Genomic DNA, 14,806 nt, shown 5'->3' on the forward strand with positions numbered 1-14,806 from the left:
CACCTCTTTACTCTACATAACTGCAGTTCCAGGACCAGCCTTGGGCTTTCAGACCTGTGTGAGTACCAATAAAGCTCAATGGATAAGAACCTTGAAAATGGACTCAGACAATCTTGTATTCAAACTCCAGTCCTCACCTTGAGCAATTTACTCTACCTCTCACAGCCTCATTTCCTCATTTGTAAAATGGGAATAATAATTTGTAGCTCACAGTGTTTTAGGTAGTCTAGGTGAAGCAATGTCTATAAAGAGCTCTGCAAATAGCAAAGACTTAAAAAACAGGTAATATATATTATCATATCTATTCTACATACCTTGTTGCAAAATGTGCAAGCCATGCATGAAAATTTGAATTGCCTTGGAAATGAAATGACCAGAAAGTATTCTTTCTTTCACTGATGGATTATCCAAAAGTAAAATTGTCATCTTTTATTATAGCAATCATATACTTCTGCGCAATTGCTCTGTTCATTGTCCCTATGGAGATAGAAAAGGGGAGAAAGACACTGATAGAAAAATGCAAAGCATCAAAATCCTGAATAAAAGCAGGCTTTTATCTATCAATGAAAGAAGAGAGAAAATGAGGAAGAAACTAGCAACAACAGAATCTAAATTAGCCTATATTGCAACTTGTTAAAAAGCACTGTCTTATATTAAAATATAAAAACTACTAAGACTTTAGCCTGACCTGTGGTGGTATACAGTGGATATAATGTTGACCTGGAATGCTGAGGTTACCAGTTCAGAACCCAGGGCTTGCTGGGTCAAGGCACCTTCGAGAAACAACTAGTAGGAGTTGATATTTCCCTCTCCTCCTTCCAACCTTTCTCTCTATCCTCTTTCTAAAATCAATAAATAAAGTTGTTGTTGTTTTTTACTTTATTTTATTTTATTTTAGTGAGAGGAGGGGAGGCAGAGAGACAGACTCCTGCATGTGCCTCAATGGGGATCCACCCGGCAAGCCCACTAGGGGGTGATGCCCTGCCCATCTGAGGTCACTGTTCCATTGCTCAGCAACACAGCCATTTTTTTAGCGCCTGAGACAGAGGCCAAGGAGCCATCCTCAGCACCCAAGGCCAACTCACTCGAACCAATTGAGCCATGGCTGCGGGAAGATAAGAAAGAGAGAGAAGGCAGAGGGGTGAAGCAGATGGGCACTTCTCCTGTGTGCCCTGACTAGGAATCAAACCCAGGACATCTACATGCCAGGCCGATGCTCCACCACTGAGCCAACCAGCAGCCAGGGTAAATAAAGTTTTTTAAAAAAGGAAAAAAAACAACTACCAAGATTTCCACTGTAAGATAAAGGAAACATCCACTTTTTTTTAAGTGAGAAGAGTGAAGACACAGAGACAGACTCCTACATGCCCTGCCCTGGACCAGGATCCAACCAGCAACCCCCTTCTGGGGCCAGTGCTCTGCCCATCTGGGACTGCTGGTAACCAAGCTATTTTTAGCACCTGAGGCAAGGCTCCACAGAGCCATCCTCAGCGCCCTGGGCCAACACTCTTGAATCAACCAAGTCAGGCTGTGGGAGGGGAAGAGAGAGATAAAATGAGTGAGAGAGAGAGAAGGGTGGGGGGTGAAACAGGTAGTCGCTTCTCCTGTGTGCCCTGACTGGTAATCAAACCCAAAACTCAAACCTGGGACTTCCACATGCCGGGTTAATGCTCTACTGCTAAGCCAACCAACTGGCCAGGGCCAGGAACATCCACTTGTCCAGATGTGAACTCCTGAGCACATCTGAAGAGAAATATCACCTTATAAACATATAGTGAAAATCACTTACTTTTTGAGACTGTAGAGAGAGGGTATAGTGAGCAGGAAAGTGCAAATTGAGCAAAAATGTAATAAGCTGGCTAAGCTGTTATCCCACTTAGGGAACTTCCCATTTTGGAAGAGGGTTTTCTTTCTCCACCCCTACCTCTGGGCTTTGAGATCATGGGGACAGAGGACAATGGGTAAGGGGCAAAAGAAATAATAAAAGCATGTCTGTTATGGACTGAATGTATCCCCCAAAATTCCTATGTTGCACCCCAACCCTGATGGTATCTAGAGGTGAGACCTTTGAGAGGTACTTAGGTTTAGATGACAGTGGGGCCCCATGATGGGATTAGTGTCCTTACAAGAGGAGAGAGACCAGAACTAGCTTGCTCTCTGTCATTTGAAGACACAGCAAGATAGCCAGGAAGAGTGTACTCACAAGGCACAGAATCTGCCAGCATCTCAATCTTGGATTTCCCAGCCTCCAAAACAGTGAGAAGTAGAGGTCTGTTGTTTAAGGTCTTTTCACGGTATTTTATAATAGCAGCCCAAGCCAAGAAAAGTCTGAGCAGAGTCAGGGTAGAAAATGAACTAAAGAGGAAGATTTGTTTTCAACAATAACTTAGAGGTCACCATACAAGGTAACTGGGCATATTTTTATATCAACAGTCATTAAGCAAACAAGAAATTAAGTGACCATTAAAAAAATGCCATTATTTTAAACAATCATCAAAACTGTTCATCTCAACTTGGGCTTACCAGAGTATCTGTAATGATGCAGAACATCTTAAACACTTGTTACAGAGAGGCTTCTTATTTAATACAGTAAAAAGGAAGAATTATCTGATGGTCCTTAAAAATTAATGTAACTACTAAAGAAAACAGTGAAAATTAAGCAAAACTGCTCTCTGGCTATAATTACTGTGTTGGCATTTCCCAACACAGGGGCTAAATTGTGATAAAATGAACTATGACAGAAGGTAAATTTGAGTTTTACTAAATCAACTTCCAAGACTTACTTGGGCTTATTAAATCTTATGCTCCATTTGAAAATGAAAAATAGTGGCAAAAATGACTAGCAAGAACTCCAAGAGCTAAGAACCGAACAGGAGTCTGTACCATGTCATGTTAGCCCTGTATTAAGCTCCTCCCTCACACTTCCCATCATGCAGGACATGGCTCCAGCAGGGCAGCTGCACAGGAGGTGCTGTGATGGCTAAACAAGATGTCAGCACCTACAAACCCCAGTGGATCCTGAGGGGACATGGAAACTCAAGAAACCAGAGTGGGCTACCTGGTCCAGCACTCTCCCCACTGAACAGACTTTCCAGCTAGCCTTGGAGGCTCAGAGTCTGACTTCATGAATGGAGATAGCAGGTGGCCCATATAAAAGTAAACTAAGATGAAGGCAGGACCAACCCTAGTACCCGGAATGCCTGCAAGGTGGTGCCGTACACTCTGCTAGTGGTGGCCCCACCTAATTTATCTGTTAACAGTCAATTTAGTGCATTTAAAAGCAGTGGTTCTCAAAATGTGGTCTCCAGATCAACAATATGGCATCTTTTGGAAGCTTGTTAGATATCCAAATCCTCAAAACTCATCCAAGATCTAAATCAGAAATGAGGGCTTGGGGCTAGAATCTGTGTTTGAACAAGCCTTCTAAGTGACTCTTATGTACACTGAAAACTTAGCAAAAATTGTGTTTTTCAAAACAGTTCTACCCCTCTCCCAAATAAAAATTTTATTATTTTCTGACCATAGGTCAGAAAAATATCTATTTTCCCTTTATATATAGTTAACTCTGGTAAGCCATGGAACAGATAATATTGAAGTCATTAATCACTGGCTTAGACACACCCTTTTCCAAAAGATTTACCTTCCTTAACAGGCTTTGCTTACCAAACTGCATGGATATTCCCTGAATCCCTCATGTCTACAATAGAGCCTGGCACAAGTACTGGCTAAATGTATAAATCAGCACCATGAATGAAGGAAAAAGGGAATTGGAGATGCTGCCTATCAGTACAAAATCATTTGGAAACTAACAGCCTCCTGTGCCTGACCCACAGTTAACCTGCATAGAGATGGCTGCCAGTTGATTGTATGCATCAATCAAGACTTTTCTACAACTGGCTGCCTAGTCTCAGATGCCTCCACAGCTGCAACAGCTCATATGAGAAAAGACTTGTAAGAATCCCTAGATCTTCCCACAGAGAGGTTCAACCATGTTCTCTGAGGATTTCTAAACAAGAATTACGAAACTGGCACAATATGAGGAGTGAGCATTCTGCAGGATTCCTCTGCTGGAGTACTATTTTTAAAAAGGCAAACAAGAGGGAGAAAAATTTCTAGGAAGTTGTATTTTTACAGCAATTGGGAGACAAATCTAGCTTCTTACCAGAAATAGAAAACTATATGATATCATTATACTGCATATACATTATTAATGTTTATAATTTTTTTGTAAATTATGTATTCAGGAAGGTTCCTATTGACATCATGTTTGACATAATGCTTCATCATTCTAAAAGCTTAATGAGATGAATTTTTGCCAGAAAAGAGATGTGGGTGGAGCGCAGAGCACATTCCTAGCAGTTGTGGCTGATGCAATGCTGTGAGAATACTCCAGCTCCCAGAAGCCTCCTTGGCATACCCAGGAAGGGAGCTCACCCGCTATAAGGAAGTGACTCAGCGCCAACCACGCAGCTCCCTGATCTTTTCAGCCATTGGGTTTGAAGAATATGCTGTAACACCCTATAGGCTGAACCCGTGTATATAAGCTAGCTTACTTCCTGAACAAAGTGATCTGAGTCACTGAACCTGGTCCCCAGAGTCAGGTCTTTGCGTCTCCATCGTCCTCACCCCCGGCAGGACTTGTCCACAACTGGCACCTTGAGCAGGGACCCAGCCAGCACTCAAAGGACAGGTGAGTGACCCTCTGCAATAGGAAACCTTCTCCCCCACTCTCGAGCCCCGCAGGCTAGAGCCCTGCACGCCCTATTGCAGAGCAGGCAAGTTGAAGTTTATGAAAAGGATCTCTGTACTTACTGGGAGATTCTCTCTGGTCTCAATCCCTGGATTGAGGACGCGCCTCTTTGGGACCCCGATACTTGGCCCAAGCTTTTCAGCGCGTCTGTTCGGCCGAAGTACATGGGGGACAAACCTTCCCTCTCGGCCTCATTCCTGCCCTGTTAGCAATACATGCCTGCCTGACCAGTGCTCCTGCTGGGACCCTCTGCCAGTGCCAAAAATATTACAGGCTGCCCCTCTCTCTGGGGAGTCCCTACCTTCCTATTCACTCCCCTCCACTGAGGAGGAAAGTAGTTTAGCCTCTGAGTTTGACAAAATTGCAGCTCAGTGTGCAGAAACGAAACCAACCGAATTGCTAACTGTGCCATCAGCTCTGCCACTGGAAAAAGTGGAAGTCACTATTTCCACATTCCCTGCCAGGGCTCAGTGCCCCACCCCAGCCTATCAGGCGCCATTTTCTCCAACATGTGTTTCTGCTGCAGACCCATGGGCCAGCCTATACGCCCCCATGTGTCTTTTTTCTGTCTGTCTGTCTTGTCTATTTTTCTGTATCTCTCACTCTCTCTCTCTCTCTCCCCTGCCCCTCTCTCTGAAATCACGCTGGAAGGACCCAGCCATGGCACAGTGGCGGGGATCACACCCTCTTCTAACACAAGGGAGAGGTTATGCTTGTGTTTTTCAGCCAATTTGGATCCCAGGAACCCCCCAACCTGCTTGACAGGGTTTCTTGGGCACCTACTAAGTGGTTCAGTCTTCACCCGTCCAAAGCCATAGCCCTGGCCTTCTCCACACCGAATACACCTGAGGGGAGGAGGTCCTCAGTGCTCTAGAAGAAGACCTCGTGGCCAGCATGCACGCCCCATCACCTGGGGGGATGTGGAGGCTTTGATGGGGTGGGCCTAGAGAATTGTCCCTGATGGGCCCCCAGGCCCTGGTGCTCTGTTCTTGCTTATGTGTGCTATAGTGACCACTGACTCCCAGACGCAGGGGGTGGCAGCCTGGGGCTCAAGCCCGGCAGCGCGAGCTGGTGTTTTCAGTTCATCTTTGGAAGTTGAGGAGAATTGTGCCGGAATTGCAATTCGCAGACTCCAGAAGATAAACAGCGGCAGCTGCAGCAGGAGGATGAATGAAAGCCAGGCTTGCATCACTGAGTGGCAGCTGGACCGGCAGAGAGTGCCTGCTAAGCCGCTGGTGGGTTCACTGACATTTTGGGACATAGGGGTGAATGCCATCGTGCTCTCCAGAGCAGAGATGAAAATGCTGACTGCCATTGCCATGTGCTCCTCTTTGGGACAGTGTAAGACCTGCCAGGACAGCAGGGATGAGGGGGGTGGCTGAAGCCTCATATGCATGGACTGATTCCTGGACTACGACCCGAGTGAGCACTGGCTCCTTTGTTGGATGGACTTACAGATTTTGGACAATGTGAAATAACCCTGAGGGGGGTGGGGGTGGCTTTGCTGGAGTCCCTTCCCCTGCCCTGGGAAGCTTTTCCTATGGCTAGAAAGAAGGGTGAGGACATTTTGTGCTTTTGGCAAAGTGCTCAGAGACTGGTGAAATGTACCTTTGTAATTGTTGAAATTGTATGATTTGTCATGTTGTTGTAATTTTGTGTAATGTGCCTTGCAACCATATGCAGTACACAGCCCATGGCAAGCCATCCATCCGTTCTGTGTTTGGATGCTGGCACCTTTGTGGGAAGGGGGTATGCATTGACCTACGTCTATTTTTTACAATCAAAATGGAACTGTGTTTAATGGCACCTAGAAGGTCTCTGTAACACAATGGGAGGGAAATGACATTCCAACCCCTAGGAGGAATCCCCTGTTTAAGACCCCTGTTCTATTTTCTAACTAGTCAAACATTACAGAACCTTGCCTCATTGTTTAATCCAGTTAATCTATTAGCATATAGTATGATATAATAGTATTATAGTTGTTTTAGTTCTAGGGTTCCGTTGCATAATGCGTAGTATTCAGAAGCTACAACAGCAAGCTGTCATTCATCAAGTCCAATTGGCCTTAATTGAAAGAGAAGGGGGAGATGTGGATGGACTGCAGAGTGCATTCCTAGCAGCTGTGGCTGATGCAATGCTGTGAGAATACTCCAGCTCCCAGAAGCCTCCTGGGCATACCCAGGAAGGGAGCTCACCTGCTATAAGGAAGTGACTCAGCGCCAACCACGCAGCTCCCTGATCTTTTCAGCCAATGGCTTTGAAGAACATGCTGTAATACCCTATAGACTGAACCTGTGTATATAAGCTGACTTACTTCCTGAATAAATCGGATCTGAGTCACTGAACCTGGTCCCTGGAGTCGGGTCTTTGTGTCTCTGTCGTCCTCACTCCCAGCAGGACTTCTCCACAAAGAGTGAGAGAGAATAGCACACATTTTTGTAAAGTGGGGAATACCAGAGACCAAGTAAATAGTGAGGATATGGTTTATAATTGATGTACAAAAACAAACATTTTTTAAAAACCTATTATAACCCACCACTATAAACAGAATCAAAGAGCAAAGACCTTACTTTACCACTTGAGCATGTTAGAAAAGGGGGAGCAGAGTGAGCATGGCTAATAACTATCTCAGACTCTTAAGGTATAAGAATTTTTTTCTAAAAAGAAATGAAAGTTTTTATTACCTTAACCACAAAAGAATATTAAACATGTGAAGATTGAAATATATATATATATAACACTGAATCACAAGTCCTAAAAGGATACTATTAAATATATTAAAGCAATTCTGAAATAATAATTCTGTAATATTTGTATAACTAATAATTCTGGTCTCATATTTAATTTCAAATCTATAGTTTTTGAGATTTACACATGCAAATTAGTGTTGAATCACTAAAGTAGCAGTGTCATTCCCAACATTCCTAGTAATAGTTTGGAATGAATTAAGCTCTTATTTGGAAATCTTGTTGATAAAGCAAAGTGAGTTATATTCCAATCCAGGTCAAGCCTTTTAACACTTCAGCCAAGTAGCAATGATGTTTATACAAATTTATACTAGCTGTAATAACTGGGGCTCACTTTCTCTCCAGTTTTTACTCCATTTGGTTTCTAAGTAGCCTCTTGAGGGAAGTATTTTAACATAGGGAATGAATTCATTCATTATTTTTCCTTTCATTGAACAAACAAGAAGTAGCTAGAATTGCCAGGCACTAAATTGAGGATTCTGCTACTCTGAAAAGCAAAATACACAATTTCTCTGAAGCAACCAAAAAAAGTATCAAAGTTCATAAGTTGTCACCATTCTGAACTACTGCTTCATGTCTTCAAATTTCCTTTTCAACAAGAAGGTAAAAGAATAATCTTTATTGGATAACATTCCAATTTAATTATTTTGCCAAATATAAAATTTTATTCCCCTGAAATTTCCACTAATGTTAACTTTATGTGAACAAATGTGTTAAATAAGAAAAAAATACTTGACAAAAGGAAAACATAGTGGTCAGCACATGCCTCTCTTAGAAATGTTCAATTAGAACGTCTTTAGTCTTTGGAAATTCTATCATCACATGGTTAACATTCAAAAGCTACAAGAAAAAGCTTATACCTGGCATTAAGGTGGTACTCAATAAATGGTGGGGGTTTTTTACTATAATGATCATATTATCATATTCTATTATATAATTATTACCATAAAAACCCTATAACTATAAATAAGCATTAGTTAAACTTCATGTTACAAAATCAGATGCTGCTACAGTAAGTTCACTAAAAGAAGCTTTTGCTCTTCCAGACTGGAACCAACACAAGCTGTCCTCTTCACCACTCCACTGAGAGCTGACTATCCAGTGAAGACTAGGAGGCTCTTACACTAGCCCAACTGTTGGACAACTTTTCAAGTATTAAATATACAATTGTATAATCCATGGAACAGTTCCTGGTAATCCACTGACCCAGTAAAAGCTGTGATTCTATCTAACATTCAGTTATGGAGATGTATTTTCTTCCTCTGCACATTGGGACTGTGCCATTGTCGTTCTGTTTGCTATATGGATAAAAGGCCCATTGGCCAGATTTACACAATGAAAACCCTCTTGGATTGAACAATATTTCGAGGACATACAGAAGGGTGCTATTAAAATAATCATTTTTCTTCTGCCATTAAAAAATATCTAGTAGTTGCTTTAATCATTTAGACAATTTTCTCCACTTCCTCACAATTCCATCCTCTTGAAAGTTGAGATGTACAGAATCTTCATCTTCAGACAGCTGCACAGCACTGGAAACTAATTTCCCTCACTGAAGCTCCTCTGACCCTCCAAATTTAAGGCAGGTTCAACTATGTCCAGGATGCGGCCAACCCAAACAAGGAACAAACAACGGGTTAGACTCTATCTAGTTCTCTTCCGCCATTGCATTTCTACATCTCCCACAAGACAGAAACACCCTTATTCAATTCACAAGTCTCCACGGCTGGCTTCTAAGACTTCATGAAGCTGGACTGGCTTTCCTAGGTAAAATTTTGAATACAGGCACTAGGGTATCCATGCACCAGGTCTGCACCATTCACCTGCAAGACACGCAAATCTGCCCAGTGCTCAGATTTCATTCAGTACAACTCGCCACCAAATGCTCTCAACGACACCTACCCATCCTCTTGCATTAACCGAGTCACATAGCCTTCCTCCCCTCAATGAAAAACCAGCCAGCCCATCGGCTTCCCACTGTGCTCCCTTCTCCACTCCAATCCAGCTCCCAGGACACCTCCAAGGGTCTTTTCTGCTCAGATGTCCTGGGCCTTCAACACCCCTACAAATGAAAAGAAACTACTCCTTGGTGACAACCTCCCCAAACCCACCGCGTCACGGCCACTCTACTTCGCTGGAGCCTCCTACCCGTGCCCACCACCAGCAGCAGCAAGGGCGGCGCCAGGCGTTTACCTTGACGTTGGAGTAGTTGGTCTGGGTCTCAGCCTCCGAGCTGCTGCAGCAGTGGCGTCTCCGACCCCTGCAGGTGGTCGCCACCGGGGCTGTAGAGCCAGTGCTGCTGCCGCTGCCCCGCTTTGCGCGAGCCCTGTGCACCCGGGAAGCGCTGGGGGCCTCGCGGCTCGGGGGCATGGCATCGGCGGCGTCGGTCTGGGCGAAGAGGCCAGGCAGCGGGGTTGCGAGGCCTTGCGACACGCTGGTGGTATGGCGGGGCGAGTGGGACTCGTCCGAGTCCCGACAGTAAATCACGCCGCTCTGCGAGACGTGGATGCTGGGGGCGCAGCCCATCCCTTGGCCGGGCACACCGACGTGCCTGTCCGCGCCCTCGGCGCGCGGACCCAGCGCACCCGCGGCCACCTGCAGCGAGGGGTCGGCGCCTCCACAGCAGTGGCCGCGCCCAGAGTGCGCTACTCCCGACCTATCTGGCCCCCGCTCCGTCGGACTGGCTGCGGCGCCCGCCGCCGAGCCTCTGGAGGCTGCGCACGTCACCCTAACTTTCCCTTCTGGGCCATTTTCCTCCCTGAGCCGGAGAGCGCGCGCACACAGTCCCCGCGCGCACCGGCCTCCGCCACCTCCCCGCCGCGGCACCCCAAACACGCTCCCCGCGCCTCGCTTCCTCTCTCTCGCTCGGCCCAGCTCCACTTCGCCGGGTTCCCGCGCTTGTGGCCCCGGCGCCAGGTCGCCGGCCCGCCTGCCTGCCTGTCTTCTTTCCCCACTTTTAGACCGCGTGCGCCCTCTTCCCTCCTCCGGCGCCCCCGTCCGGCAGCCACCGCTCCGGCCCCCGCGGCATCCCTCAGCCCCTCCCGCCGCTCCCCGGGCTGGGCGAGCGTGCTCGCCGCTCGGTTCAGTCCGCTGGGCTCCAGTGCGCGGCTGCTGGCACCACGCCTCGGCGCCCTCCCTTCTTCCTCCGCTGTCCAGAGGCCTCGTCCTTTCTGCACCCATCTTGATGACGCCCTCCAATGCCCCAGCCCCTCTTCCCCTCGCGGCACACACCCGGGGCCGGAACCTGAAGGGCAATGTAGAGTGGGAAACACTGCAATAAACCTTTCGCGAACATATTTTAACGTATCTTTGGGCAAAACATCAGAACGCCATCCCGAAATATTAATAGTAAGGACTCTACAGCCCAAGCTCACCCATCTGATTTGGCCACCTCCCCGTACACTCAGAGAGTTAAGGAGAGACCTCATGCTTCTGCAGTTCCCCCTACCACTCTGAAGACTGTGCTGGATGGCGACTCAGACACCTGAGGAAGTCCATTCCATGTCTACTCATCATCTACAGGTTCGTGCCCAGGGATAGGAGGTCCTATGGAGGAAGGAAGACTTAAACACACAAATTCCCCTCAGATCCAAGGAAAGAACCGAAAGAAACTCTCTGTGTGGTTCTTGGGTTTGTTCTCGAGAGTTTTCCTTCTTTCTTGGGTGTCACTAAATTTTCACCCTGGCTCCTACCCCATCCAGCCTCTTGTCATCAACTGCTCTTCCTGACACTTGGAGCAGGACAGTCAAAACTGCCTTCCATCACTCCCCTGAGGGAGGACACACAGGCTAAGCTTCGCTCAAGGAGAAATGAGTAAACCTTTAGAAGCAACGCTGGTTTTCATTCTCTCCCTGATATGAACTCTGGGGGGCACCACTGCCAATTTATTCATTGGATCTTCTCATTTCTACCAGCTGCCACAGTGGCACAGGGGAGAAATGAGCTGATCTAAGAAAGAACTCAATATAGAGTTGCTTATACAGGCCAGGGCAAGGACACGGAATCATAATGCAAAGCACAAAGAAGTATGCAATTTGAAATAATTTATTTGAGTCTTCCTTTTCTTTCTCTAACCATAACATCACCCTTTGAAGCAACTGGATGAAGTCTTCAAATGTCAGCTTCTATCCTTCAGAGAGAAGCAATGTGTCACACCAAATCTCAATTTCAGACTTACAGAGGAGAAAACACTAGTTTAACCTAATTCCTCTACCTTTGATTCTCTTCTTCTCAGTTCAACATTTTGACTTTCCATCTTGGAATCAACATCTGGAAGGAAAGAAGGAGGGAGGGGATAAGTGTGGCAGAGAGGGAGGAAAGATTGAGCAGAGGGAGAAACGGAGGTTGGATATAGTCTCAATGAAAGCCTGCAGGGGGGATTCTGAAGCTGGGATTGTGTTTCAGCATTGTCTTCAGGTGGGGCTAAGAGGATCGGCCTTTATCATCCCCACATGCTTTATTAGTTACTTGCAGACCATCTCAGCAAACTTGGGTAAGGTGGCGCTCTTTAGCTGAGGCAGTCCCCTTATGAGACTGACAGTTAAACTTAGGGCTATCTGCTGGCAGCATTCCCCCAGCTGGAGGAGCGAGTCCTTTCCTGGTATCACAGGTCCCACCACAGTGCCCTTCCAGGCTGCCTGGGTCTATGCTTCCTTGTCCCTATTCATGTCTATAGGAACCCCAAATTAAAAAATCAGGACTGAGAGATAGAGACAATCATTCATTTGAAATAGGCCTAAGCCTGATGGCTGCCATTTGCTCTACCTCCAAATGACCTTTCAGTATTTGGGCAAACATCATCAGTGTTAAATTATAAAAGAACTAGTCTCCATACCAATCTCTAATGTAATGTTAAGTCAGGAATTAATCATTCCTGAAGTATACCTAGGATTCTCTTATACCTACCCATTTCAGTCATTATTTTTCATAGAGCTACCAATGGCAGCCTTCTTTGAAATTTAGAGCCATGCTAATTTTCATCCAACATGTCTAACTTTTTCATGGTTTTCTCTAGGAGTGTGGTTACTATAATGAAACCACCCAGAGAAGAGAACAGGGCCTGTTGCTCACTGATGATTTTGAAAGCAGATGACTATGATAGCCTGACCAGTGGTGGTGCAGTGCATAGTGTCAACCTGGGATGATGAGGTCCCAGGTTCAAAACCTCTACATCACCAGCTTGAGCACAGGGTTGCCAACTTGAGCATGGGATCATTGACATAATCCTGTGGTCACTGGCTTGAGCCAAAAGGTCGCTGTCTTGAGGCCCAAGGTTACTGGCTTGAGCAAGGAGTCATTGGCTCGGCTGGAGCCCCCCATCAAGGCACGTATGAGAAGCAATCAATGAACAAATAAGGTGCTGCAACTACAAGTTGATGCTTCTCATCTCTCTCCCTTACTGTCACTGTCTCTGTCTCAGTCTCTCTGTCTCTCTGTCTTTTGCAAAAAAAAATAATATATATGACTATGATAAAACAGAAATTACAACCAATCTTCTGTTGGAGGATATTAGAGGTTCAATCATGAAGGGACAAGTCATCAAGAAATAAATTTAGATTGAACTTCCTACATTAAAAAACAATTAAGCCTTGAGGGAGGAAATAACCTCAGGTCACTAGTGAACAGGACTGAGCTGCTTTGGTATGTTAATTGAACATTTCTCATTGGGTACACTGCCTTTCTTGAATGCAACTCTTCCGCAGGAATAGAAGACATAACGAAGGAAATGCACTAGGTATATAATTTTCCTCCCATTCCCTGAGGAACCAACAGTTTCAATACCTTCCTCAAACACAGTTTCCACTGCCAATTCTATTTAGTGAAAGAAAAAAAATACTGGAGCCCAATAATCTCCACCAAGTGTTTGCAGTGGGAATGTATAACCTGCTGGCCTATATCTGGCCACTGAAGCATGAAGAAGTATGCAAATAGAGGAGAGATGGTTTCATTATCTAGTTTAGCACTGAGACCTGAGTTCTTGCTCTTGTGATTGCTGGACCACATCCTATGTCACAATTTCAATGCATTCCTGGATAATGGTAGCCTACAAGCTTAGACATTGCAGATAAAATTTAAGCTTGAGTTACGGAATAAGGCCAGAAAAACAAACATTATTAAAAAAAAATTGAATTAAGTGAAAAAATTTAGTTACAGTCAATCTCCAAAAAACAAATCAAAATAAAGCAAACTAAATCAGAAATTGCTTTAAAAACTAAACCTCAGATATGCCCAGGTTCAGGTAATGGCTGGTATGTTATCTATTGTACTAATACCAAATAAGAGTTTATTTCAGAATTATGACCCACAGACACTGCATAAATCTGAACAATTAAGGTCCCCTACCATTCTAAGATGGCATGATTCTCCCAGAATTCCCCTAAAGAACCAGAAAATGTGGTTAATAAGTTTTGAATGATTCGTAACCATAAAGGTTAAAACAATAGCAGCTTTCTGGTTAATCTTTAGATAACCAAACATTTAATCAACCAATCAACCTTACAGAACTTTTGGATTCAAACTACATTCCTAATGGTGGAGCTTATTGGAAATCTAACTACCTGCTAAGTGAAATGATACACTATATTAGGTAGCCAGGTATAGCAGAAGGATGTGAAAGGTTCATTGAACACCCAGTGAGAAGGGCAAACCTGACGCCTAGTGCTGCCCCTGATAGCTGTATAACCTCAGACAAGTCACTTAACCTGTGTGCCTCCATTTCCTAGAAAATCTTCAAACTCTTTAAATCTCCAATATTTTGAGATAGCAAAAAATTTTTCCTTTTATTACATTATTTTTAATATAGAATAGTGGACTTTTTATTTATTTTTTTAAGTTTATTAATTTTTATGGGGTGACATTGATAAATCAGGGTATATATATTCAGGAAAACATCTTCAGGTTATTTTGACATTTGATTATGTTGCACTCCCATAACCCAAAGTCAAATTGTCTTCTGTCACCTTCTATCTGGTTTTCTTTGTGTCCCTCCCCTCCCCCCAAACCCTCCCTCTCCCAAACCCATAACCACCACACTCTTATCCATGTCTCTGAGTCTCATTTATATGTCCCACCTATGTATAGAATCATACAGTTCTTAGTTTTTTCTGATTTACTTATTTCACTCAGTATAATGTTATCAAGTGCCATCCATGTTGTTGTAAATAATCTGATGTCATCATTTCTTATGGCTGAGCAGTATTCCATAGTATATATGTACTAAAGATTTTTAATCCACTTGTCCACTGACAGACACTTGGGCTGTTTCGAGGTCTTCACTATCGTGAACAATGTGACCATAAACATGGGGGTG

General features: G+C 44.6%; 1 protein-coding gene across 7 annotated transcripts in view; it reads right to left on the reverse strand.

Annotated features, from left to right (window-relative positions):
• Nucleotides 1-10,023, reverse strand: part of PDE8B (phosphodiesterase 8B) — a 297,791-nt gene extending 287,768 nt beyond the window's left edge. For 6 of the 7 annotated variants that reach the window (XM_066381713.1, XM_066381711.1, XM_066381714.1 and 3 more), the window contains exon 1: nucleotides 9,691-10,023. In XM_066381713.1, coding sequence (XP_066237810.1) covers nucleotides 9,691-10,023 — 333 coding nt within the window. Of the gene's footprint in view, nucleotides 1-9,677 lie in introns of all 7 variants that reach the window. The other variant, XM_066381709.1, reaches the window with a different exon arrangement.
• Between the last annotated feature and the right edge of the window lie 4,783 nt (nucleotides 10,024-14,806).

Source organism: Saccopteryx leptura, chromosome 4 (genome assembly GCF_036850995.1).
Source record: "Saccopteryx leptura isolate mSacLep1 chromosome 4, mSacLep1_pri_phased_curated, whole genome shotgun sequence".
In the NCBI taxonomy this organism is placed as follows: domain Eukaryota; kingdom Metazoa; phylum Chordata; class Mammalia; order Chiroptera; family Emballonuridae; genus Saccopteryx; species Saccopteryx leptura.